The sequence below is a fragment of the Equus przewalskii genome, chromosome 4 (genome assembly GCF_037783145.1).
Source record: "Equus przewalskii isolate Varuska chromosome 4, EquPr2, whole genome shotgun sequence".
Classification (NCBI taxonomy): Eukaryota; Metazoa; Chordata; class Mammalia; order Perissodactyla; family Equidae; genus Equus; species Equus przewalskii.
The window spans coordinates 101,683,330-101,710,990 of NC_091834.1; the positions used below are offsets into that span (position 1 = coordinate 101,683,330).

Consider the following 27,661-nt stretch of genomic DNA (forward strand, 5'->3'; position numbering starts at 1 on the left):
CCAGGTGAATTTAGGATGAACTCCGTGTGACAACTGGCATCGTCAAGTTCTCTTATTTGGGGACTAGTAACGGTTTATCTCGAGACCATGTAAGTCGTGGGCGGCATCTGCTGGGCTGTCTGACAGGGTGGGATGTCCTTGTCTTTGCAATCTCTTCGAGGACTGTGATGTGACGCCACTCTAACACTTGTTCGATGACAAAACTGTTTCTTTCTCTTCTATTTTGGTGGAGAGCTTTTGTGGATTGGCGGGAGATTTAATGTATTTTCCCCAACAAATCTTAGACAATCATTATTATGTGACTCTGAGCCTAAACTCAAAAGTCAACAGAAAGGAATCTGGAGATTCTCTGGGACAAGACTGGCTCCTGCCTAAGCCCACGCTGTGCTCTCCAGCTGGCTTTGCAACATAGTCGTTTTAAGTCCGTTGCTCTGGCCTTAAATGTGCCATCAGTTGACAAACCTAGGAGCTACAGCCCTGCTCCCAACCCGCGCCTAACAATCGACATACAAGTTCCAGTCCCAGTAAGGCCCCATGGGGCTTGTCTGTCAGATGGCACAGAAGGGGCAGCCAGCACACGGGGCCTGGGGAGCCCCTCAAAGTCACGTCCTCAGCGCTGTGCTTCCAGGCCCTTTGTGGACCAGCAGTGCCTTTCCTCCCTGGTAAGCAGGAACGTTCTGGAATCAGAGGATGGAGAAGGGGCCTGGGGAGTTGGGTGGCGTAGGTGCTCCTGCGACGGGTGCTGAGGGGAGCGGCTGGTGCCCCACAAGAACTTTCCAGGGTCACAGGGGGCGTTTCTGAGCCCGAGGGATCCGTCACTGCCTGCACAGCCTCTTCCTCCGCATCTTGCTTGTTCTAACAAGTCGCGAAAGGAAATGGGAGGGGGCCTGGCGGTCCGCGGGCTCTGACAGGAAGCGGCCGGTGCAGGGGGACGCGCACGCCCGCGCGCTCGCTGCTCCCGGGTCCGGTGCGCAGCCTTTCGCGGTCGACCCCAAGGGACGCGTCCTTGGCTGCGGGGAAGGGGGGGCGCTCCATAAGCGCCTTTTCTCCTCTTTCCCTGCTGCCAAGCCTGGAACCTTCGGCTTCACGCGCGCTTCCTCCTTCACTGCGTCCGCCCCGCCGCCTTCCCGACCCGCGGACCCGACGCGCCCCCCGCGCCCGGTAAGGGGACCCGGTGAGGGGCCCAGCGTCTGCGGGGGGGCGGAGAGCCCAGGGGTTAGTCCAGGCTGCTGACTTCTGGTGTGGTCCCACATGGGTTCCCATACTTCTGTGTTCGCCCAGCCTGAAAGGGGGCGATGACGGTGAGCGTTATGGGCAACAGCAGATTTCTAGGGGTGCAAAGCAGACTTGGAAACGCTCCCCCTGCGTTGCCAGCCCTCGAGCCACAGCGCTGCGGGCTTCTCCGTCCCATTGCCTACTTCTTAGCCGCTTGGTCTTCATGAGACTCTCAGGGTTTCATAAAGCTGGACCAGTGTTCTCCTGCCATTTAACAGATGAGAAGCGGAAACTCCCAAGGTGCCCGAGCGAGGTGGGGGCGCACTTCTCAGTTTTTCCCTCTTAACTTCTCATATCCCCCGCCCCAAGCTCTGCCATGCGCGGGGTCCCAGAGAGGCCTGGGCCTGCAGACAGGACCCTTAGGGCGCCATAGGCAAATGTGCGGTCATTATTTTCCCACCGCAGTGAGCCACATGTTCCAAACGGGGCCCCTCGGTGGACTTTGTTTTGTGATATTGATCTTCTGGAAACCACACATTCTCCCCCAAATGCCCCACACCTTTCCTATGACACGATGTGGACTTTGCTCTGTGGCAAACAGACTCATGTTCAGGGCGAATGGAAACAACCCCTTTGTCCGCCAGACCTTATGCGAGAGACGCGTCCCGAAATCACAATGACTAAACTGCCAAGCAAGTGACCGTACTCCTAGGGAGTACAGGGACGGGGACAGACGAGTGAAGGAGACACTCGTGAACAAGGCAGACAGGAAATATTTTTGTCTCTCCTCAGACAGCGTTAGAGAGCCTGCTTTCCCGGGGTTTGATAAAGTGAGGTATCGTCGTGAAGAAATCGGGCTCGCGTAATTGTAAAGTCAGAAGGAGCATTATGTCCCCTTGCTTCAGCCTCCCTAGTAAGTGGGGGCTCCTGCCATCCTGTCAGATGTTGTGATCCTCTCTGCTTGCCCGCTGACTGCCGCTGTCTCACGACTCCGGGCCCCACGTAGGGGAAGATTAGTAGAATTTTTCTTCTGGAGAAGAATTCTGCCTCCATTCTCAGTTCTCTCGCTTTTACCTGCTCTGAGCCTGGCGCTGCCACACTCCTTCAGGTCTGCAGTGCTTCCGCCAGGCTTCTCCTGAGCTTGGCTCAGTCCTCTTAATATTTTGTCTATGACTCCTGTTAGCATCTCCGTCAATATCCTGTCTGACTCCCTCTGGACACTTTGTAATTTGCTCATAGCTGCCTAAAACTCTATTCCTCAGTGGGACTCGGGTCTGCTCCTGCAGCCTGAGCCACGGGGAAGATGGTTCTGGAGAACTCCTGCCCCGCTCCTCGGATCACGTGATCTGAGTTCGATTGGTTTTTTGTGACAGCCCCATTGTTGCATTTGGGTCACACTAAGTCAAGTAAAAACACCAGGCTGTTTTAAACTGAAATACTTCCGTTCAGAACAGCTTCTGCCGCCTGCAATTTTATCTTTCTACTTATTTATTTATTGAAAAATATGTACTCAAGATTTTGCAGTACAATTCTCTGTGTTGGTTTTAGGGCTGGCCTCCAGCCTGTCAGTATCAGTCTGTGTCCTGACCATGGGCTGACAGCCTGGCATGTGGTGTTCCAAGAGGCTTGTGGACTGACTTGGAACAACCTCTTTCCTCCTGTGGAATCAAGGAGAGTGTACAGGCAAAGCATCCATTTGTTGCCCTTAGCTCCACGGCAATTGTGTGACCTCGGGCAGGTCATTTCATGCTCAGTTTCCTAATATTTTAAATGTTAACACCTATCTTGATCACAGCACGGGGAATCTAGGAGAACAAGTGAAATAAAGGACGTGAAAGAACTTTGAAAGCTGTGAGCGACCGCACGGGGATCAGCACGATGGTGAAGTTCGTCACCAGCATCGCCAGCACGGTCATCGTCTTTACCGCATCGCTAGATTCATTCCAGCATATTTTCTGAGGTTTCCAAGCCTCAGAAATGTCGCCTAAGGTAGAAAAGATGTCGGAGAATTTGAGCGGTTTTAGCAAAAGCGAAGATTTGGGGAATTCTCACCCACGGCTGGTGCCAGGGGGACTTGGCACAGCCCTCTTGGAGTCAACTTGGCAGCGTGGAGTCAGCTGGGAAGTCTGTGTCCCAGGTGACCTGTTGCACCTGAGCACGAGGAGATCTGTGTGGGGGTGGTTGTGCAGCGTTGTTCACGGTGGCAGGCAGTTATTTTGAAAGAGCTTAAATGTTTGTTAACAAGTAATTGGATAAAATGTTACATAAATAATGTCATTTATGTAAAAGTTTAAAATACAAAAGCAGTGCTATATATTATCTATAGATACATGTGTATGTCGAAGCTTAAATACACAAATGGGAATGATACATAAAAACCTCAGAATATGGTTGCCTCTGAAGGGCAGGGGGAGGGAGAATGAGACCGGGGAGTAGAAAAAAATAAATGAAGTACACGGGGAATATTTTAACTTTTTCAATCAAACAGTACAGCTGCAGGAAACATGCCAGCATCCTTACATTTGTTCGTTGCAGATGGTGGGTATTAGTTTTATAACTGTGTATTTCTCCACCTAAGAAGTTTGTCCCATAACGGGATAATCTTTAAAACTGAATAAATAAAACACACTCATAGAGTTCATCTTAATTATGGTTGAATTTCACATGCTTGCCTTTTTTAACGTATGTGTACCCTTTCTAACACCGAGAAGAATGACACAATATCACGCCTCATTTGAATGAAACATTTATGCCAATGGTTGTGCCAATTTCTGGTTAAATCTGCTGTGATAGAAAAATGGTGATTATTGGGAGACCAGGATCTCAGAAGCTACTGGGAAAGACATTTGCTTGAAAACTGAAGAGGAAACGAGTTTATCTTGACTTTGTCCTGAGTGTTGATTCTTTCCCTTCAGACACGGCACCACCTTCTCTCCACCAGCTGCTCAAGGGGAGGGAGGAAGGTGGTCGTGCTCGGCCATCTTCCACTCCTTCCTCTCCTGGCACTCCTTGAAGGAGTCCTCGGCCCCAATTCCATCCTCCCATTGGAAGGTACATTGCACTTTCCTCTTTGCCACTAGAATATCCATCTGACACAAAGAGTTTCGGTCACTGGAAATTCCAAGTACTTTAAACAAATCAATGTCATTTACAGCAAGGCATTTTTTTCTCTATTCTACTATGTTTTCCTACTTTGATTCCAATAAAAAAATAATAATGATGTCCCACTCCTCGTTCCATAGAAGAATGCTTTGTCTTCATTTCATGCCTTTTCAAGTTGGATGGAGATAATCAACTGATTGGTTTCAAAATATTTCCTGCTTTCCTGTAAGCTGAGAAAAAAAGCAACAGTCAGTTGCCTTGCATTAACATAACTTAGAATCGCCTGGTTAGCTTAAAGTTATTTATAGACATTTGAAAGTAAAATATGAGTTAGAAAAATGAGCAGTGGAAATGGCTCATCTAAGGGTAATTATTCTTAGGAATCTGAACTGGAGGCATTCTCAGGCCTCACCGACTGCCATATGGACACTTGCTTTTCATTCCTTTCCTGTTTTGATTGCAGAAGAGAATGGAAGGGCTTCAGAGGAGCAGATATGGAACTATAGGTGAAGGTAAGAAAGCCTCGCAGGTCTCCGGAGCTGAGGGCAGCGGGGGAGTCCCTGTTCTCTGTCCGCCTGGCCCCCACCTCCGACACACGGATGGAAACCCACTTGTTTTAAACAGGAGGAGAAAAGGGCAACTGTCATTTATTCTCTACCTTCCCCGTTGTCATCAATCCCGCTCACACGCGGCAGTGTGATGCTGCCCCTGCACACGATGTGGGAAATGTGGAAATGAAACTTCTGGTCTGAAGTTGGAGGATTTGAAACTGAATTGTGAAAATGTTTCTCCTTCCTTGTCTGCTCTCAGCTGAAGAAAAGGAAAAAAGTTCCCCATAGAGATTTCGTAACCGTGTTTGCTACAGAACATCCCAGAATGCTTTAGGAAAGGAAGGACCAACCCAGAATAGAAGGAATAGAGGAATAGACTTTCGGAGCCTAGAATGAATTTAAGATTCGTTTGGGCTCATAGGAGCTCAAGAAATCCTCGGCTCCTCACCCTCTGCATCCCTTCAAGATCTTAGCTCTTGGCTCAGTGTTGCCCTCTCCAGCACCACTTTATTTTAATAATTTCCTGTGATTCAATCATCCAGATAGATGATCTTTCCAACACATGTACATTTAATGGTCTTATCTTCCACTCGTCTTCAGCCACCCATGCAGAGTCATCTCCCAGACTTGTCCTTGACATTAACTGTGACCTCTGTCATCTCAATTTCTAGCATCCAACCCCCCACCCCCCATGCAAAGGGCAGAGACCCAGGGACATTCAGCTGGTCCTGGGTGGGAGGTCACTCCAGCTCTGACATGGGAGACTCCCTTTACCCCCAAGGTTCGGATGTGTGTGTCGAGCACTTCTATACGCATGTGCCTGGGAATTTGTGAGTGGAAAAGAGGTGATAATATTTTCTCAATGCCTTCCCATCCTCTGCCTTCTTCTAATCTCACATTTATTTAGTGTGACACTGGCCTAGGCACCGTCCACGGAAAAGCACAGGGACCACTTTTCTTTCAGAAAAACTGTATTTTCCCAGGTGTAGATGAGATGCTTGGAGCAGCCTCCTTAGCGTAGCACTTCTTACTCCGGGCTGTGGGTCCAGATGTGGACCCCCTGTGATCCAATAACCCCTAACGTTGGATCAAACTTTTGGATGTGTTTAGATGTGAATGTTTTCCTGGGGACAGATTCACAGCTTTCATGAGCTATCATGAAGGTCTGTAACGTAAAACTCTTAAAAATCACTAACTTGGGAAGATCCAAAAATTCTTTGTTTGTAGACAGAGGAGAAGATAACCAGTTTGGAACGTCGTCGTCATTGAGGATCCTCCTGGTGGGCAAAACAGGCAGCGGGAAGAGCGCCACAGGGAACAGCATCCTCTGCCAGCCAGCGTTTGAGTCCAGGCTGGCGGCCCAGTCCGTGACCAGGACGTGCCAGAAGGCGACAGGCACCTGGAATGGGAGGAACATTCTGGTGGTTGACACGCCCTCCATCTTTGAGGCCAAGGCCCAGACCCAAGAGACCTACAAGGACATTGGGGACTGCTACCTGCTCTCGGCCCCAGGGCCCCACGTGCTGCTGCTGGTGACCCAGCTGGGGCGCTTCACTGCCCAGGACACGCTGGCGGTGAGGAGAGTGAAGGAGATCTTTGGGGCAGGAGCCGTGAGACACATGGTCGTCCTCTTCACCCACAAGGAGGACTTAGGGGGCGACTCCCTGGACGAGTATGTAGCGAACACGGACAACCACAGCCTGAGGAGCCTGGTCCAGGAGTGCGGGAGGAGGTACTGCGCCTTCAACAACCGGGCCACCGGGGAGGAGCAGAGGGAGCAGCTGGCCCAGCTGATGGCCGTGATCGAGAGGCTGGAGAAGGAGCGCGAGGGCGCCTTCCACAGCAACGACCTCTTCTTTGACGCACAGATGCTCCAGCGAGAGGGGGCCGGGGTGGGTGGAGGAGACCACAGGCGCTACCTGGCCAGGGTGCAGTTGCAGGTGGAGAAGCAGAGGCGAGACCTGACAGAGAGCGAGAGTAACTGGGCGCTCAAGGCGCTCCTCAGAGCCAAGAACTGGATGCTTGCTCACCGTGGAATATCTGCTGTTATTGTCATATGCACTTTGATTTTTCTTGCTGTTTTAATTTACTTGTGTATTTCTCGTGGACACTGAGCATTTTCAGATGAGTTCTAAATCAGTTTTTTTTTTAGTCATCATCTCTGTCTGTTTGTAGGGTACTTTATTTGCTTTTTACATAATTTCACTTTCAATTTCTCCTCCTTGCATCAAACATGTCATCTATTTTCTTCAAGTGCTTTTAGGTAAATAAAATCCAAAGGAAAAAAGTATTTTCCTTTTTTGCTTTGCTAACAATTGTGAGGGTAGATACTAAACCCACTGGATGCTGTCCTGACTGTTCAGGGGCCTGCAGGGGCAGGGGGAGTGGACGGGGACACTGTGTGAGTGCCTTGCCTCTGGGCTCCCCTTTGCCAGGCTTGCCGCTGAGGGACAAATAGGTTCCATCAAAAGCTGGTAGCACAGTTCCTTATTTCACGCGGAAACGTACTCAGATTCCATCATAGGTTGTAAAAGATGACACCCCATCCCCATCCCCACCCGCACAAGAGAGAAGAGGACATTCTGGGGGCAATTGCGCAGGAGGGCAGAGGCTGGGAAGAAGGGCCAGAGGAGCCCTGGACAGGGCCGGGAGCAGAGAACAGGAGTCCCAGCGGCAGGATGGGCCGCGCCTGGGGGAAAGACGAGTTGGTCAAGGGAAAGAAAGGAACTCAACTTCTCAGAGCAGGGCGAGGCAAGGCCAGAGCTTGGGTCTTCCAGGCTCAGCCGACCATGTGGTCTCGGTTGCAGCTGCTCAGCTCTACCCTGGTCGTGCAAAAGCCACCGTGGACGAGACATGCGTGAGGTCCGAGGCTGCGTTCCCATAAAACTCAGAACCCTGAAATTTGGATTTCATGTAACTTTCATATGTGGCGGTGAAGTGTCATTCTTCTTTTGATTTCTTCATTTAAAAATGAGAAAGCCCTTCTCAGCTCACAGGCTGTACAAACAGGCGGCAGGGTGGATTTGGGCCAAGGACTGGAGTTTGCGGACCCCTGTCATAGAGTAGACGTCCATTGTTGGTGGCGCTGCGTCGTGATGCAGCACCTTTAACCCCGAACACAGTCCAATCATGTGCCATCTGTGGGAATCTGGGGAAAGGGTGGTGTTCCGCATTTCAGTGGTGGTGAAGAGAAGAGGACAGACACTGGGGTGAAATCTGAGCAGAGGTGCGAATTCAGTGGGAACGGGAGGTCCCGGGGTGGCCCCTTTCCCATCCTCTCCTTCTTTTTGGAAGCTGCCCCCCATCCTCTGCTCCTTTGTACCCCATAGGGGAGACCTGCCATCGTCCCAGGCAGCCTGTGACTGGATGGGTCAGTGATTAACTCCAGAGTGTGTCTCAGGAACTCGACCATGACACCCAAGTGTCATTCTCCAAACCTCCATCCGTGTGAAGAGTGCCATGTTGATCGCAACAGCTCCCTCACAGAGCTGATTGCAAACATGTGCGGGTGTGCTGTGTATAAGCCCCTCAGACCCTCGGAACCCTAAGGAGCTCTGAGTGCTCAGCCCGAGGACTGCCTCCTTGAGGCAGTCTTCCTGAATTGTCCAGCCTTACGTGGTCTCCCCGCCCTTGGCTTAATTCAGTCCAGCTGCACAGACATTTGTTACATGCGCACTGATTGTCAGGTTCTGCACTCGGCACCAGGAATGTAAGATAAATAACACAAGGTTCCTGCTCCACGAAAGCAGGGGAGCGCTAGAGGGATGAAGCCATGTAAAACTGGGGTGGAAGGGAAATTCGCTTGGAGGTAAAGTGTCAGCCAAAAGGAGAGCACCAGGCTCAGCAGAGGCTCCCTGGATGGGGTGGTGCTTGAGCCGACGAGGAGCCTGCTGGCCTCTCTGGACTCACTTCAGGCTGAGGGAGGCCACAGTCAGGGAGGGAATGAGAATCAGCTCTGGGAGGAGGGGAGCAGAGAGGGGGGGCGGGGAGGGGCCTGTGCGGCACCCTCAGACCTCAGACCTCGAAGGCTGCCTCACAGAGAACAGGAAGTCACTGGAGGCTTTCAAGCAGGTTAGGATAGTTTAGGAAGACCCCGTGGCGGAAACGTGGCAGCTGGGTTATATAAATGCAAGCCTGGGGACAGAATAACATTTGGAAGAAAAGAATTCATCCCCGCGATCAGGGCCTGAGCTGTAGCAATAGGAATGGGGACAGAGAGGAAGGACACACTGAGACACTGAGGAGGTGGAATCAATACAATGTCATCACGGGCAGCAGTATTGGGGAGGGAACCAGGTTTTGTCTTGGGCCCCCTGTAAGGTGTGGCCCGGACCTTCACTGCCCTGGGCCTTCAGAGGGAGAGTGTGCTGAGCAGAGGAAGGCAAAGACTTAGGGTCTGGCCATGCCGGCCTTGAAGCCCTCTGGGCCACCGCTCCAGTCGTCCAGGACATGGTTGGTGATGGGTCTCATCCTCCCTCCAGGGAAGGCATAAAGCAGGACCAGGTGTAGACTCGGCCCAAGTCAGTCTCGGGGAGCAGGATGAGGATGGCCTCCCTCCAGGGGCGGAGACAGTCCCGTCCAGGCCTCCCAGGGATGTGGGGCACCAGCAGGGCATCTCTTTCATCACAAGCAGTGCCGCTGGGAATCCAGATGACGCTCCACCATGGCCGATTTCTAGGGGGAGTCAAGCTGGAGAGTTAACCTAGAGATGTTTGACAGCAGAGCAGGAGAGAGGGGTTGGCAACCCTTCCCTCACACATGGACGTTCACCAAAATAGTCCCTGGAAGGTGCTCAAAGGTGAGCTCTGTTTCTCCCCAAAACAGTAAAGGAAGCACACAGAAAACCCGCCCAAAGGCGGCCACACTTCCCCCCCGCCTCTCACTGTCACTCTTCAAAATAATCCAGCTAAAAGGGGTTCCACTTCATTCGGGATTCAGTGAGGGCCTACTACCCAGCGGACACTTTAGCAGCAGAGGGAGGTCCTTCCTGATTCTGGGAACAAGAACAGAGAGGTCTGTTCATTTACTTCCTCGGAGGAAGCGTCAGAGCGGGAAGTTCTGACAGATTTAAGGAGTTTGTAAAGGAATATGGAGAACTCTTCTTTAGTGCAAATGCCTTCAATTCAGGTAAAAGAGACCCCAAACTCAAGTAGCGTAAACAATAAGGGAATTTATTGACTGACATGACTGGAAATTCAGAGATAGGGTGGGCTTCAGGGCTGGTTGACTCACGGCTTAGGTGTGTTCCATCGCTCTGCTCTGCTTTGAAGTGTCGCCTTCAACATCGGGCTGGTAGCAAAGTGGCTGCTAGATTTCGAGCATCACATTCAGACTCAAGCGTGCCCAGAGGAAGAAGAGAGACTGTTTCTTTCTGAGCGTTTCTCCTGGGAAGGGAGAGACCTTCTGGCCCCACCTCTGCAGACGTTTCCTCACTTCTTATCGGCCTGAATTGGGTCTCAGGACTGTTCTAGAACTAGTCACTGGCAAGGGAATGGGATTGGACAGAGGCAGCCTGCTGTCACCTCCTTCTGAGGTGCAGGGCTCCCTTCGGGAGAGGAGGAGGCTGAGCCAAACCAGAGGTCCAAAAGGGGGGAGGGGCAGGAGCTGCACAGAGAACAAACCGTGTCCTCTACAGAGCGTGACAATTTCAGAACTGGGGACACGCAGAACAATGAGTCTCGTGAGGCGGTTCTTCAGAAAATGCTGTGACACACGGAATCAATGATAATACAAGATGAGCAGTAAAATAAGAAGAAAAAGTAAACTACACCAAACAAGAAAAACACAAAACTCATAATGCAAAATCATCCAGTTCTTGGCTCTGAGGAGCGCCTTGAGCGCCCAGTTACTCTCGCTCTCTGTCAGGTCTCGCCTCTGCTTCTCCACCTGCAACTGTACCCTGGCCAGGTAGCACCCGTGGTCTCCACCCACCCCGGCCCCGTCTCGCTGGAGCATCTGTGCGTCAAAGAAGAGGTCGTTGCTGTGGAAGGCGCCCTCGCGCTCCTTCTCCAGCCTCTCGACCACGGCCATCAGCTGGGCCAGCTGCTCCCTCTGCTCCTCCCCGGTGGCCCGGTTGTTGAAGGCGCAGTACCTCCTCCCGCACTCCTGGACCAGGCTCCTCAGGCTGTGGTTGTCCGTGTTCGCTACATACTCGTCCAGGGAGTCGCCCCCTAAGTCCTCCTTGTGGGTGAAGAGGACGACCATGTGTCTCACGGCTCCTGCCCCAAAGATCTCCTTCACTCTCCTCACCGCCAGCGTGTCCTGGGCAGTGAAGCGCCCCAGCTGGGTCACCAGCAGCAGCACGTGGGGCCCTGGGGCCGAGAGCAGGTAGCAGTCCCCAATGTCCTTGTAGGTCTCTTGGGTCTGGGCCTTGGCCTCAAAGATGGAGGGCGTGTCAACCACCAGAATGTTCCTCCCATTCCAGGTGCCTGTCGCCTTCTGGCACGTCCTGGTCACGGACTGGGCCGCCAGCCTGGACTCAAACGCTGGCTGGCAGAGGATGCTGTTCCCTGTGGCGCTCTTCCCGCTGCCTGTTTTGCCCACCAGGAGGATCCTCAACGGAGATGATCCTGGAGTTGAGCTCTCTTCTCCTCCACCTGTTAGAGCGCATGAAAAGTGAAGGTGTAATTGCTGGGCCTGAATGTCTGTGACCCCCAGATGGAGATGTTGAAACCCTAACCCCAGTGTGATGGCATCTGGAGTTGAGGCCTTTGGGAGGTGACTTGGTTTAGATGAGGCCAGGTGGGTGGCAATCCCATGATGGAATTAGTGTCCTTATAAGAAGAGGAAGGGGGGCCAGCCTGGTGGCGCAGCAGTTAAGTTTGCATGTTCCGCTTCTCGCCGGCCCGGGGTTCGCCGGTTCAGATCCCGGGTGTGGACATGGCACTGCTTGGCACGCCATGCTGTGGTAGGCATCCCACATATAAAGTAGAGGAAGATGGGCATGGATGTTATCTCAGGGCCAGACTTCCTCAGCAAAAAGAGGAGGATTGGCAGTAGTTAGCTCAGGGCTAATGTTCCTCAAAAAAACGAAGAGGAGGAAGGGACCAGAGCTCTCTCTCCACCATGTGAGGACACAGCACCCACGAAGCGGACTCTCACCAGACACTGAATCTGCCGGCACCTTGATCTCCAACCTCCCAGCCTATAGAACGGTGAGGTGGCAATATCTGTTGTTTACCACCCACTCTACGCTATTGTCATCCAGCAGCCTGAACTAAGAAGGTAATAAGTGCCTTTTGAGGAGGAGGAGGATCAAAGACAAAATGGAAAAGACCCAGAGAAATGGCATCGATGATCAATTAGGCATCACACCCTCTGTTCCCATCACCGGGCTGTGCTCAGAGCAAACACCAGACTCCCTCTCAGGTAGAGACCTGAGAGAACCCACATGGGGCTAGTGGAATAAACTACCCCAGCTGGCCAGAGCCCTTGGGACCTTTCCTTTTGGGACTGCCGAATTTTGCCACCCTTTCTGGAAATTTCTCTCTATTCAGTTCTCACCCTGAAGGCCTCAAGCTGCTATTTGATGCTCAGCGCTTCCTACAACCACTGAGATGTTCATACTCTCCTTTCTACTCCTCCCATCCGTGCCCGGTCTCTGTTGTACAAGATGACAGGGTTTTATCTGGAGAAACTTACCTTCACCAAGGACAGCACGACAGCAAACAGTCTAATAGGTTGTGTTTCCTGGGGAAATGCATTTGCTTTGTCTTGGGGTGACTCTAGTCCTGTGCCTTTCACTGCAAGGTGGGAGGTTTGCTTGCCCAGTGCTGAGTTTGTGGCCCCAAGTGTCGCGAAGAGCTCCACCAGATCCTTACCTGTGGTGACGGTGTCTTTCCCGCCCTTCTGAGGCCCTTCCATTGTGTTCTAGAGGGGAAAGATGCAGGGATTGTTCATACCGGCAGTGGATGTGACACCTGACACAAAACCCCACATTTTATAGATGAGGAAATTGAGGGGAGACAAAAGGACTACTGACGGTCACACGTAATTTAATGGATGAGCCAAGACAAAAGCCCAGGTCTGCTGACCCTAGTGTTCTTAGCACTAGACCGAGCCTCCTCCCGAAGAGGGTATAGACAGCGCCAACATGCCAGCACATGCATGTGGTTTCCTGTGACCTGTATTTAGCTCATAGGAGGCATTGAACATGTGCTGTCCGCCCAGAAGACCAATCAAGGAGGTTAGTGATTTCCTGTTGAGCTCCTGCTGTCTCGAGCTCTTGTCTGCCTTTAGGGTCTCAGTCCCGGCACCCCAAACTCAAGTTTGCCTGGCAAAGCATCCCCCTTTGGTAAATTCACAAAAGAAATTCCTTCCTCAGCTTCCATGGTGATGGTGGAATGGAGGGTGACCAAACATCCGCGTTTGTCCAGGGCTGAGAGCACTCCCTGATCAAAGGACCTTCAGTGTTGGAACTGGGAAGGTCCCAGGCAACCAGGATGAGTTGGTCATGCCAGGAGTAGGAGATCATCCTGAGTCCAAGCGCCGTGGAGTGGAGTGTACATCCAGTAAACAGAGGGAAGTCCTGATTTGTTAGGCTCACGCCAACTGTTACACTACAGAAGATCCATCTTCCATGCTCTTACTCGAATAGTCTTGTGCCAGTAGCTACCCCGGGGCATCTCTCTTCTGCCCACTCACCTTCTTGAATTGTCTTCCAGATACCTTTCTCCCGATCCTTCTCTTTCTTCCTACCTCCTACTTCCTGTTCTCAGGGAGGGTGTCCATTCAGGCCCCACCCAAGAATGATTTCTCAGCCTTCACTACTGGGAAAATCCTACACAATCCTCTCCAAAGCAAATCAGGACCTTGCTGTGTGCAAAGTTTCAGGGTATTTTCCTTGTAACTGTTCAAGGAGTTGATGCTGAAGAATGACTCTCCACCTGTGGAATTTCAGGGTCTATGACAGGTGAACAGAAAAAAACACTGTGAAAGAAGTGGGTTTTCCCAGTGCTCCTTGGGATCACGCCATACAGGATATGGTCCAAGCCCTCCACACGCAAAACCAGCCACAGCGATTACCTTGGCAGGAAAAATAATTCCATAAATATAAACAACTTGGGAATCATTTGAATTTAAGTACCAAACGTCAAAACCCAGCTTCCGTCAGCCAGTTCCCAGGTAACATCACTGTAACTCGTTCTAATGCTATTTTAGAGCCAAAAGAGAAACGGTAGCAACTTTCCACCCTTGGAATCTCTTCTTTGACCAGGTCCCACGGAAACTAGTCGACTCTGGCTTGTAAAGTCTGTCCCAGCATCTGTACAATTCAAGGGAGAGTCATCCAAGCCAAGGAACCACCATACTGATTATGCAGCTCAGTCCTGCATTTACGTCCAAGCAAGTGCCGCCCTGTTGGATGGAAGCTGGTCCTGAGCATTTGCTGCCGTCCTGCCATCCATGAGGGGGCCTTTCAAATCGAGCCTGATGGTTGTCTTAGGTGTCAGCTTGGATGGACCCTAGTACCTGGTGATTTAATCAAATACGGATCTGGGTGTTGCTGTGAGAGTATTTTGCAGATGTGGTCAAATAAAGGTGGCCCTCCAGGATGTGGGTGGGCCTCACCCAATCAGTTAAAGGCCTTAAGAGCAAACACTGAGGTTTCCCAGAGAAGAAGAAATTCTGCCTCGAGACTTCAATATCAACTCCTGTCTGAGTTTCCGGCTGCTGGCCTGCCCTGCAGATTCTGGACTTAGCAGCCCCCACAATCACGGGAGGCAATTCCGTCAAATAAACTTCTTCATATATTTATATTCTATTGGTTCTATTTCTCTGGAGAAACCGGACTGATGCCTCCATCCAGCTAATTCTCTCCATGGAAACCCGGAGAAGGAGCAAACCTGAACGTACTTCTCGTCTGTGGCTGGTCCCTTTCAAGGACGAGGCCTGTGGGGAGATTGGCTTTAGGACGTGATTGCGCGGAGAGCGGCACGGGGAGCATGTTCCTTAGAGATCAGCTTGTTCCCAATGCTGATGATTTTGAAACCGAGATGCTCTGTCTTCCCGTGAACTGCCCTTGAGTCATCTTGAATGGCCGTCTCCAGAGAGGGCTAGCGACAAGGGGCTCCTGAGCCTCCGAGGGAAACGCACAGCTGCCAGGAAAGTGACAGGAGTGGTGAGCGCTGAGGGGCAGAGAAGGTGGTGCTGGAAGAGATGCAGACAGGGGGCTGGAGGAGGGCGGGAGCTGCTGCGCCTGGACTCCTGGAGACAGGAGTGAGCTCAGAGATCAGGTGACACCATCCGCTCCTTTTAAATATGAAGAAACCGAGACTTCTGGGTCGGGGGTATGCAATACAACCTTTACACAAAGACGCCTGTGCCCAGGGCTGTGGGATGAAAGGCCATCAAAGGGAGACGGCAACCCCTTCCCAATGTTTCCCCGCAAACTGGGAGCCCAGGCAGGACCTGGGTGTGCTGTGGGGTGTGCTGGGAGGGGTCCGTCCTCAGTCCCTCAGGCACCATCAAACAGTGCTACTCACTTGATGTGTTTGGCCAGGCAACTGGTAGCAGGCCATTTCTTCCGAGAATGAGAGGCTTAAATTGCTGCTCTCTCAGAAGCCAGCCTGAGCAGAAAGAGAAGTGAAAAAGGGGCTCCTTCGCAAGAACTGTCTAGGTTTTACTCAGTTTTCTCAATTACTTGTTGAGGATTTTTTCCCTCTGCAGTCACCCTGCCTCCTCTACGGCAAACCACCACAGCTCAGCCACTGGGTGCCAGGGCTCCCAGGGCGTCCCCTTCCCTGCTCCGTCCCCTGCAGACACTGCACCCTCGCTGCCACATCCCTCCCTCAGGACTTCACCATCATCCTGCTCCCCGCCTCTCAACAGCCTGTTCAGGGCTGGCCATCAGCACCCTCCTCATTTTATATCCATCGATCCCTCCATCAGTTCACTTAAAAATGGTACTAAACACCTCTATCGCCAGGCATTCCTCTCCCTACACTTGGAGGACAGATGGACCCGTTGAAAGAGCAGCTCCTGCCACAGAAGCATGATTCCCTCCACCCACCTCGCGAAGTGCTATTGCCTGCACCATCTCCACCACACAGGACTGAAAGAAGCCTGTAGGGATGGGAAAGGGAGGGACACGCTTGGGAAAATGGTGGGACAGTCTGGAACTTTGGCAGATTATCCTACCCTCATTTGCCAAAAGTAGTGATACCATCCTCCCTGCTTGCCCCCCTGGAGCGTTGGAGACGGATGGCACGCTGGTCAGGAAAGGTTAACGAGGTGCCCTCATGAGAAACCGCCACTGTCAAGGGTGTGAGGCAGGGGAATGCCCCAGGAGCAAAGCCCTGCTGTTTATAACTCCATCCTGGCTGACGAGGGGGGTGAAATAATGTTCGTAAGCAATAAACTGCATTTATCAGAAAAAAAGCAAATGTTTTACCTGAGCAGATCAACTTGAGTCCTACTCTGAAATCTTTCTCTTCTCTTTAAGGTGGAAACTCTTTCCACCAAGCTGAGTGGTGTATTTTAAAAAACAAGCAGTGGAAATGAAGTAAGTTGAAAATTGAAAGACCAGCTTTCAGCCTGTTCTTCAAAGGGCATCCTATGACTTCTGGGGACAAGTGGGGGGGTGGGGATTCAGGCCATTCTCCGTCACGCAGCAACGTGTGAGCACCTATACATGCACCAGAAATTGACGCAGCAGCCACTCTGTGCACACATGAAAACACTATTGCACAAAGACAAGAAATAAGCTTGTTAGTATCACCAGAGGGCTACAGTCTGAGCTCACTCAGTGCGAACTTTAGGTTCTGAAATATATGGTAGCAGTAATTTTTCAGCTTGCACTTATTTAGGGTCTTCAGGTATGTAATTCTCGACCATAATTATTCGTGAATAAAGAAACCAAGGTTTAGAAAGATGAAGTGTCCAGATTGACACATTGTTACTGGTAGACCTGGGATGAAAGAAAGTGAGAGAGAATGAAAGAAAACAAAACAAGCCCTGTTACCTGGAAGGTCCTGGAATATCTTGCAAGTTCTGCAGCCTGTCTGGCAGCAGCCCACTCCTCTCCTAGGCAGCCTTTCTCGTTGGCTTCTAGTCTCTTCAAAATAACACAGGAGCAGTGAGAGACAAAAAAACTGTCCACAAATTCTATCAGCCAGAGAGAGAGGGACTGTGTCCCGGAAACAGGAACAGAACAACGTGGGTGTTTCCTCGAAAAGCCATCCTCAGAGGGTGACCCAGAAGCGCTCAGAGACACCAGTGAAAGAGCTTGTTTTATTTTGTTTTTAATAAGAGCTGCTTTTTCTTCTCCCCGCCACATCCCTGTAACACTTATGTGCAAAAAGAATTCTCTGCCAGGGTTGGTCCAGAGAATGGGGAGGAACGTCTGGGGCACAGTTGCATCCCGAACGTGGCCATCCGCTGCCCTCACTGTTCCAAACTGGCCCGTGGTGCATCTCCCCACCCCACCGTTTCCTCTCCAGAGTAAAGACGGTTTCCTGTATGTGATTCTAGACGGCAGCAGACACGGAACTGAAGACAGGCACCTTGCTGGAGACGTTCCATGACCCTGACCTCCCTCTAGGTTCTCTGTCAAATGCCCTGCTCTCGGGTTCCCCGTGCTTTGACCTGAGGTGGGAAACAGGGTTTAGTAGGTTCCTTCACCGAGGTGGACCTGAATTTCCACAGAAACCAGGAGCCATCCATCCCCTACCCCTCTGTCCCCAGCAATAGGCAAAGAGACAAGCACCTAAGGGGGGGGCTGCCCTGGGCCCCCACACGGCCCTGCTCGGTGCTCCTCCTCTGCCTCCGGGCGCTGGCCCTGCTGGGGCCCCTGGGGGGGCTGAAGCGCCTCTCTGGGGACATTCTTAGTGTGAAGGGGCGGTTTGATCCGCCACTTGGACGTGTGAGTTCAGATTAATATGGAAAAACAGCCACAAGCAGAAAAGTGGGCTACAGGTGCCTCTGGGGTCTCTGCTCAGTGTGGAGGGGAGGGCAGCCACAACGCAGGCAACAGGCACAACTCACCGTTTGCAATGAAAGCCCTGCTTCACTTACAATGTTAACACTCTCCTATTGATACTGTGATTTAACTTCTCAGACAACAACAGCGACCACCCGGAACGAGAGGATGCGTGCCCTCCTGCTGTAGAGGACGGAAAGGCATGCTTTTAACATGTGGGAGGCACAATGGATTTTCTTTCTGTTAGCTAGAAATGCCTCTCATACCTCATTTTTGCCAGAAAAAAGAAAAGAAGGCTAAGGATCAACTCTTCTAATACAAAACTAATTATTTTGGGGAGACATTTATCAGCTCCAAACTGACTTATCATGAATACTTTTGTGCCTAAAGTTAACTCATTCAGCTATCTCGGCATATATTTTGTACACATTTGATACACACGGAAGGGACATTGCCCAAAGGTACCAAATCCACACGGGCCTTGTGAGTTTTTGTGGTGGAGGTAAACACATAGGTTTGCCTGCCTTAAGCTGCCCAGGCCGATACTCCTGCGTCCACAGCATGGAGAGAAGACTGTGGGTCTTGAGCAGCTACTTCCTGTGCACTGGAGAAAATGCAAATTGGTCAGTGAAAACAGAGTCTCGACTCTGTCTTCAAGCATTCCCTCAGCGACTATGTAGCCTGAGATGGGAGGCCTTCCATTTGGGACAATTGTATGCCTTTTCCTCTTAATTGCCTATTCATATTCTTAGTCAATTTTATTCTGTTAAATTATATGTATTTTTCCTGTTGATGCAAGAAAGGCCTTTATTTATGATTCAAGAAAACAAAATATTACCTGCTCTATAGAACACCTGTTCACAGTCCTTTTCTGCCCCTTTCCTTTCCGTATTCAGAGTGTTATGGCTACTCAGGCCTCCTCTATTCTTTCAGAGCTATCTCGTGGAATTCTAGTGATGGCTTTTCAAACCATAGGAGCTTCTAATTGCTGCTGAAAGAAATGTCACCAATAAAGAAGGGGAAAAATTGTTCTTTTCCCTGACAGCTACAGAGAAAAACAGCAAATATTATTCCTACAAAGGAGTCTGTGAGATACCCAGTGCTTGAAAATTGTAGCACTGGCCTGTGAAAATAACCTTTCATCTCCAAAAGTCTGTGGAATTATGGTTGTCTTACTTAATAATGTGCTTCTCTCTTAGTGAGATGTAAATTGAAAGCTAGTAATTCCTAACCAGTCTAAATACTTAGGAGATTTCTTAGACAACTCCAAAGGAGATCCCTGATATTTCCCTCTTCTACCACAGGCATGCAGGAACAAAATGAAACACAACAAAATAAAATAGTCAAAGAGTTTGAGACTCCTGGCTAGTTTAAATTCACATATGCTAAGTAAAACGGAACTGTCCACTGTTGTCAATGTCTTGCCAAGACCACCCCCTGCTGTTTGTCTCTTAATTAAGCTTTTGCTCAATCTGAAAATCTTAACAAATGTTTTCTTTATGGCTTCTGTCATCCTTAGAAAGCCCTCCTTTCTCATCTCTTTATTTAAAAATATATTACTTGTGTCCACTCAAAAGTCAGCACATGAATATTTATAGAAGCTTTGTTTATAATTACCAAAACTTGGAAGCAACCGAGATGTCTTTCCATAGGGGAATGGATAAAAATACAGTGGTACCTCCAGATAATGAAATTTTATTCAATGCTAAAAAGAAATGAGCTATTAAGCCATGAAAAGACATGGAGGAAACTTAAACGCATCAGTGAAAGAAGCCAATCTGAAAAGGCTACATACTGTACAGTTCCAACCCCATGACCTTTTGGAAAAGGCAAAACTATGGAGACAGTAAAAGATCAGTGGTGGCCAGGGGTTGGGGACATGCATGAATAGGTGGAGCACAGATGACTTTTAGGGCAGTGAAATTATTCTGTATGATATTGTAATGGTGGATACATGTCACTATACATTTGTCAAAACCCATCGAATGTACAACACCAAGACTAAACTCTCATGTAAACTGTGGACTTTAATTAATAACACTGTATCAATATTGGCTTCTCAATTGCAACAAACGTACCACACTAATGCAACATATGAATTTGGGGAAATACAAGCATTCAGACCATAGTAAGCATTAAATGCATATTTCAAAAATAAGAAAGTTCTCAAAAAAGTAATGCTTGCTTCCGCCTTAATAAACAGAGATAATAATAAATCTTAATAAAAAGAGAAAGAAGAGAAAAGCAAACCCAAAACAAGTAAAAATGCCAAAAAATGATAAAGATGAGAGCAGAAATCATGAAGTTAAAAACATAAGAGACAATAGAGAAATATCAATCAATCCAAAAGCTGATCCTTTGAAAAGACCACTAAAATTAATAAGCCTCTAAAAAATATTTGCCAAGGAAAAAAAAGGAGAAGACACAAACTACCAAGATCACCAATAAAAGAGGAGACATCACTACCCACCCCACAGAAATTAAATAGCCACTAGGGAAATGCTGTGAACAACTCTATGCCCATAGACTTGATGCTTTAGGTGAAATCATCTTTCAATAGTCTTTTAATTCCTTGAAAGACACAAACTACCAAAGCACACTCAAGAAGAAATAGATAGCCTAAATAGTCCTACATCTCTCAAAGAAATTAAATTTATACTTTAAAACCTTCCAAAAAAGGAACTCCAGGCTCAGATTATTTTGCTGTCTAATTCTATCAAATATTTAAAGAAAAAATAATATCAGCTCTACACAACCCCTTCTGAAAGTAAAAAAGGAAGGAACACTTCCCAACTCATTTTATGAAGCCAGCATTAACACTAAAATCAGAGAAAGACATTATAAGAAACAAAAATCCTCATTTATCTCTCATAAACATCGATGCAAAATTCCTCAACAAATTGTCAGCAGATGAAATCCTAAAATATATAAAATGGTGATACCCACAAGTGTGTTTCATCACAGAAACGCAAGGCTGATTCAACATTTGAAAATCAATCAGTGCAATTCACCATGTACGGACTAATGAAGAAAAACCATGTAATCATCTCAATAGATGCAGAAAAGCATTTGACAAAATTCAAGAACCATTATAAAACTCTGAAAGTAAGAATAGAAAGGAACTTCTACAATCTGATAAAGGGCATCTACATATACATATATAATGGTGAAATATTGAATGATTTTGCCCTAAGAGGGCAAACTCAGCAATTTTGAAACTATAGTATCCTAGAGTTCAACTACTCAGCAAATACATTGTAGCTAATGAGAGCCAAGTTCCTCACTGTCAGAGAAAGATATTACAAATAAGCAAATGAAGAAGGCTAGAATAAACTCTGGTGCTGGACTGGAGTCAGAAATATCAGTATCAGTATCTTATAGTACCAAAAACTAAGTAAGTGCAAAAGAAGGGGAGGGGTAGAGGCATATCAAAAGGAGACAAGCGGCAACCTGAAAGAGCTCCCAATGGCCAAAGCTTTCTTTTTACAGAGATAGTCCAGCTAATAAACACAGAGGGAATGATAAAATTAAAGTATCATCATTTTATAACCGCAGTAAATGAATGGATCTAAGCAGTGATCCTCAACGATTGCTAGGTATCACTAAAGAGATGCAACCAGCCACCATACGCCTCCAGAAGGAAGTGGACGCACCATTTACAAGCTGCAATGTGTGAACCTTATGTGGATCCATATTCAAGTAAAATGTAAAGGAAAATTATGACAGTTGGGAAACTGTGAAAACTGCCTGGATATTTAATATTAAATATTTGTTTTTCAGTTGTGATATTAATAAAAGGGAGAGTCCTACCGCTTTAGAGTTATTTGCTGAAATGTGTACAGATGAAATGATATGACATCGAGGTCTGGCTTTCAATGAATCAGGAGAGGAAGGGTTAGGGGTTTAGATCAAACAAGATTGCCCACAATTGACAACAGTTGACACCTTATGATGGATAAATTGGGTTCTGTACACTATTTTTTCAACTTCTCCATATATAGAATTTTCCATTTAAAAAGTTTTCAAAATATATTGACAAAGGTTTATCAAAATGGGCAATATTTCAATTCTTTCCAAATGTTTTAGATATATTGGGTTAAAGAGGATACCTTTCAGCCTCTCACTGAAGGATGTAAGAAATACAGTATCGTCATTTGATAGGTCTTGGTAAAGGCTTTTTGGTGTGTTTCCCAGATACTGCGAAATCTAATGTCCCTAATGACTGGCTAATAAATCCTTTTGCAAGGCAAGCAGTTTACACTGTTTTGTTTTCAACAAAAAGGAAGACAGATATATCCATTAATAGACAATTAAAAATGAATGATAGATTGCTATGTGGGTTTTGGCATTTATCTTGGAAGGAGTTCAAAGAATTAAGTGGCACTGCTGTAACAAAATTGTCTCCATTCCTATTTATTTATGTAAATGAGGTTTCTCAGTGCCTACACTGATTAAAACAAAAAGTAGGAATAGAATTTATCTGAAGATTGTCTCACTCCAGCAAAGAATAATAGTCATGCATGCACATATGAAATAAATGACAAAAAGCCTTATCCATCCCATTGAGAGATGCATGTATAGAATTAAAAAGTTACTGTTAAATAATTATTTGTAAAATGGTGATATATTTGTGTTGCTTCAATCAATTACCTACTAATAATGCTTTAATAATATTTAAATACAGAAGAGATGTTTCACACTTAGAGCTTTATGGTCACAAAACTTTTATCAATTTTTGTATATATTTTTGTTGCAGAAATGTACGCCAGGGTGATCAAGATTTTCCAACATCAAAATCCATTATAATAAGATACAACCCTGTGGGGGCCATAAATGGGCAGTCAAGGAGAAAAAGAAATTGTAAAGTTTCTGACTATTAGAAAAGACCTTGTTCATGTATTTTTTAAATAGCTTATGGTCGGTATTCAATTTCTATGTTATTTATATTATTTTTTAAAGAAATAGCAATTTTATTTTAAAATGTTAATATCTATGATGTGCCAGAAATTGCAGTCTTTGCAAGCATTCATGAGGAAAAAAATATAGAAGTTCAGTTTAAAATGCTCAAGAGAGCACCTAGATTTTAAAAATTATTTTAGTGAATACACAAGCAAAAAAATTTGAAGACCATTGCTCTAAAGAAACTCTTACAGGAATGCATGAAGATATTTTCATAAGAAAGCTCATAATGGTAAAAAGCTAGGAACAACCCAAATATCCATCAACAGTAGATTGGATAAACAAATCGTAGAATACCCATACAAGGGAATAATATGCAGCAGTAAAAACGAACAAAACACAGTTACCTGCGTCAACATGGATAAGCACCACATACGTTATGTTGAACAAAAGAAGCAATTTCCAGGAGCATACAGAGTCAGATTCCGTTTTTGTCAAAGGGAATAATGGACAAAACTAAAAATATATGTTATTTAGAGCAAGAGACACAGGTGGTAAAACTATAAGGAAAAGCAAGGGAATGATTGCCACAAAGGACAGGATGGTGATTACACCTTGGTGACGGGGAGGAGGAGCGACGGGATCAAGAGGAACTGACAGGAGTGGAGTGAGAGCTTCGAAGGGCAGTGCTCTAATTCTCAAACTGAGTGTTCGCTTTACTGATCTTCTTCGCACTGTACATGTACTCATGTATATAGGATATTCTCAACTACAGAAAGTTCAATCACACTGAAAAACATGAAACAGTGTCTGAAGTAAGAGAAAAATGTATTACAGTCTTGTATGAAAATACTACTATCAAAATATACATTCTTCCAAAATTGATATATATTTAATTCAATTGCAATTGAAATCCCAACTTTTTCTGAGTAGAATTAGATACTTTCTGAAGGCTCCCATGGGACAAAAAACACCTGAGCACAATCAAATCCGTCTGGTATTGACATAAGAACAGACAAATAAATCGGTAGAACAATATACACAGTATATGGTAAATCCAACTTAATAATGGAATTTAATATATGACAAAGGCAAGGAAATAATTGTTATTTAGTAAGCAGTGCTGAGCCAAATGGTTCTCCAACTAGACGACGACAAAGCTGAGCTCCTACCTCACACTCTACAAAAACCCATGAAGGATTAAATTCTTTATCGGTGAAAAATAAAACAACAAAAATTTTAAAATAAAATATAGGAAACTAAATGTACAATCCAAAAGTTGGGTACACTTTCTTAACCGAGACACAAACCCAGAAATTATCAAAGAGAAGATAGTTTTAAATATTTTATTATGGCAAAGATGCCATATATAAAGTTAAAAAAATAGATTTGAATAGATGACATTTTTAAATCTATGTTATAAGAAGAGCTCCAAAAAGTCAAGGAAAATGTGCAGCATATGTGTAGACTGTTCAAAGATGAACAATAAATAGCCAATACACATATGAAAAGATACTCAACTTCATAAATAGTCAAGGAGGTGACAATTAAAATAACAATTTGCATAAATTTTAAAAAGTTATAATATTTACTACTGACAAAAATTAGTGGTGAGGTTAGGGAAAAAGGACTAAGGATGCTTTAATGCACTACCAGTGAAATATGAATTATTACAGCCTGTTTGGAAAGCTCTCTGATAATATTTATTGCATTTTTAAATATTTATACCCTTCAATGAGCAGTCCTATGCCAAAGACTCCATCTCATGGCAATGAAAACTCCAGTTAGTGCAGCCCAGCGATGCGATGTTGTTTCTAGAGGCAGAAATACAGGAAGTGAGGCAAAAGTTCATCAGCAGGGATATCATGGGAATATTGTGCAGCCATTGAAAAGGACTATTAGGATGGCTAAAATTAAATAAACTGACCGCACTAAGTGCTGGTAAGGATGTGCAGGAACTGGTTGGGATATAAAATGGTGCAATCACTTTGGAAAACAGTTGGTCAGTTTCTTAAAAAGTAAACATACAGCCAGGATATGTTTCAGCCATTCCACTCCTGGGGATTTCCCAAGAGAAAAGAAAGCATATGTCCACAAGAGACTTGTACCTGACAGTTCACAGAAGCTTTGTCTGTAGTAAGCAATCATTGGGAACAACCCAAATGTCCATCAACAGGTGAATGGATAAACTATGGTATATCCGTACAATGGAATATCACTCACTAAAAAGAAATGAACTACTGATACACACAACAGGGATGGATTCAAAATCATCATGCTGAGTGGAAGAAGTCAAACAAACCAAAATAAGTGCATTATATGATTCCACTTACGTAAAACTCCAGAAAATGCACACTAATTTACATTGACAAAAAGCAAATCAGTGGTTGCCTGGGGATGGGGCATGAGGAGGGACGGGAGGGAGGCATCGCCAAGGGACATGAGGACACTGTGGGGAAGTGATGGAAGCATTTGCTGTCTTGATTGTGGTGATGGTTTCTTGGGTGTCACTGTCTTGATTGTGGTGATGGTTTCTTGGGTGTATATATATGTCACAATCTATCAATCTGTACACTTTAAATATGTGCAGTTAATCAACATATATCAATTATACCTCAATAAAGATAAATGAGTACAAAGAGAAGTACAAACTGGCAGGAGTCTTCAAGACAAATTACTTGGGAAAGGAGAGGTGAGTGTGGAACAAGCCTGGCAGAAGGAATGGCAGAGAAGTTAGAAAGGAAGAGGGGAAAAATACTGAGCTTAAAATAAAAACAAACATGAAATGTTCACAATAAAAAATATAGAAAAATGTTAAGTTGACATCAGCAACAGGGTGGAGTGAGCCGTCTTCTTTGTCTCTCCCCCTTCAAACTACAACTAAATGGACATTCATTGATCAGCAGAGGATACTCACATGGCACCTCAGGACGCCTGAGAGACCTGCAGTGTTATACATCAGAAAGTGGATGGACTACGCCCTGGGAGGAGGTGGAGATAGGTGAAAACTCTCCTGCCCCCAGACAGCCTAGTACCTGAGAGTGACTCTCTCCTGGCTGACACACTCATAGCACTGCCACAGCCCCAAGGGTGGACATGTGTATCAGCGCAACTGTGGAAACAGGTGACTACAGCCCTAAGCCCCCCGTGATTGCCCTGTGGACCAGTGGGAAAATCCATGGTCCCACATTGGCCACAGGGAGAGTCTCTTGTCAGCACTAGTGGAGAGGCCCTGCCCACCAAGCACAATGGCTGGACTACCTAGGAGCAGAAGTGGCGTGGCTGGGTGAGCTACCCACTGGCTGCATTAAACACCCATAGCTCTGCTGCAGCCCTGAGTGGGGCAAGTGAGACCCAGTGGGACCATGAAAGTGGGCGAGGACAATCCAGAGCCCCAGCATGACTGCTCCTTGCTCCAGGGGGACAATCCATGGTCCCACAGTGGCCCCAGGGAGAGTCTCTACTTGGCCCTCATGGAGAGGCCCTACCCACCAAGCACAAAGGCTGGGCAACCTAAGAGCATAATTGGCATGGCTGGGCAAGATAACTGCTGGCTGCATTAGATCCCATAGCTCTGCTGCAGCCCAGACTGGTCAAGTGAGATCCAGCGGAACCAGATGGTGGCAGATCTGTGAATCTGGGTGAACCAGCTCTCAGCTGCTGCGAAAGCCCATAACACTGCTGCAGACTCTAAGGAGGGAGTGTGTCTAGGTGGGTCTGTGGGAGCAGGCATCAGCAACCAGAAGCCCCCGTGTGATTGTTCCCACAGCTGGCAGGAGACCCCATAGGGCCACTGCGACCCCAAGGAGGGGCTCGGGCTAGGTCAGGAACAGCTGACAGGTATCCTGGTCAGCACAGATTACACAGCTGCTACTCCCTCCCCCCAAGTGGCAGGAAGTGGAAGCAGTAACCAAACTCTATCTCTATGCAGAGGCATAAATCCATGCCATCAAGCAATATGAAAAAATATATTAAATCTCCAGAAGAGAAGGAAAATGACAAGTACCCAGAAAACAATCCTGAAGACATAGAAATCTATAACCTAAATGACAAAGAATTCATAATAGCTATCGTTAAAAAACTCAACGAGTTTTTTATAGAGATATAAACTCAACTCTCTCTATAGAGATAGAGAACTCAACAAGTTCAGGAGCCACATCACAAAAGAGCTTGGTACTATAAAGAAGAACCAATCAGAAATGTTGGCAATGAAAAACACAATGGAGGAGATTAAGAAAAATCTGGACTGTCTGAACAGTAGGGCTGATAATATGGAGGACAGAATTAGCAGTTTTGAGGATAGGAATATAGAAATGCTTCACATAGAGGAGGAGAGAAAAGTAAGACTAAAAAGAAATGAAGAAAGTCTCCAAGAAATATCTGACTCAATTAGGAAATGCAACATAAGGATTATAGGTATTCCAGAAGGAGAAGAGAAGGAGAAGAGGGCAGAAAGCCTGTTCAAAGAAATAATGGCTGAGAACTTCCCAAACCTGGGGAGAGAGATGGAACTCCACGTGATAGAAGCTAATAGATCTCCAAACTTTATCAATGTAAAAAGACCAACCCCAAGGCATATAGTAGTGAAGCTTGCAAAAGTCAACAACAAAGAGAAAATATTAAGGGCAGCAAGGCAGAAGAAAATAACGTACAAAGGAACCCCTATCATGCTGTCAGCAGATTTCTCAGCAGAAACCTTACAGGCTAGGAGAGAGTGTGATGATGTATTCAAAATTCTGAAAGACAAAACTTGCAGCCAAGAATACTCTATCCAGCAAGAGTATTCTTCAAATACGATGGAGAAATTAAAACTTTCCCAGATAAACAAAAGTTAAGGGAGTTCATCACCACAAGACCCCACCTACAAGAAATGCTCAGGAAGACCCTCATACTTGAAAAAAAAAAAAAAAAAGGAAAGGGGTTACAAAATCCTGAGCAAACGAGATAAGTAGAAAGACAAAATCAGAAATTTGCAGCT

General features: G+C 46.8%; 2 protein-coding genes across 6 annotated transcripts in view; one reads left to right on the forward strand and one right to left on the reverse strand.

Moving 5' to 3' along the window:
- Window positions 1–17,265, reverse strand: part of LOC103544015 (GTPase IMAP family member 8-like) — a 27,640-nt gene extending 10,375 nt beyond the window's left edge. Inside the window, exons 1-11 of the mRNA XM_070615357.1 lie at window positions 16,828–17,265; window positions 12,689–12,737; window positions 10,588–11,464; window positions 6,788–6,829; window positions 6,505–6,679; window positions 6,344–6,436; window positions 6,113–6,267; window positions 4,976–5,025; window positions 3,081–3,199; window positions 1,070–1,190; window positions 910–1,010 (exon numbers count right to left, since the gene is read on the reverse strand). Coding sequence (XP_070471458.1) covers window positions 910–1,010; window positions 1,070–1,190; window positions 3,081–3,199; window positions 4,976–5,025; window positions 6,113–6,267; window positions 6,344–6,436; window positions 6,505–6,679; window positions 6,788–6,829; window positions 10,588–11,464; window positions 12,689–12,737; window positions 16,828–17,142 — 2,097 coding nt within the window. The 5' untranslated portion in view covers window positions 17,143–17,265. The remainder of the gene's footprint in view (window positions 1–909; window positions 1,011–1,069; window positions 1,191–3,080; window positions 3,200–4,975; window positions 5,026–6,112; window positions 6,268–6,343; window positions 6,437–6,504; window positions 6,680–6,787; window positions 6,830–10,587; window positions 11,465–12,688; window positions 12,738–16,827) is intronic.
- On the forward strand, window positions 802–7,023 carry LOC139082943 (GTPase IMAP family member 5-like). Of its 5 annotated transcripts, none has more exons than XM_070616753.1 (5): window positions 802–1,161; window positions 3,011–3,204; window positions 4,131–4,266; window positions 4,781–4,829; window positions 6,096–7,023. In XM_070616753.1, the coding sequence occupies exons 4-5, from the start codon at window positions 4,787–4,789 to the stop codon at window positions 6,980–6,982; spliced, it is 930 nt and encodes a 309-aa protein (XP_070472854.1). In that variant the 5' UTR covers window positions 802–1,161; window positions 3,011–3,204; window positions 4,131–4,266; window positions 4,781–4,786; the 3' UTR covers window positions 6,983–7,023. The 5 variants fall into 5 exon arrangements, with proteins under 5 accessions (XP_070472854.1, XP_070472857.1, XP_070472852.1 ...); XM_070616755.1 differs by having other exon boundaries at window positions 924–1,528; XM_070616751.1 differs by lacking the exon at window positions 4,131–4,266 and having other exon boundaries at window positions 849–1,161.
- Window positions 17,266–27,661: the final 10,396 nt, after the last annotated feature.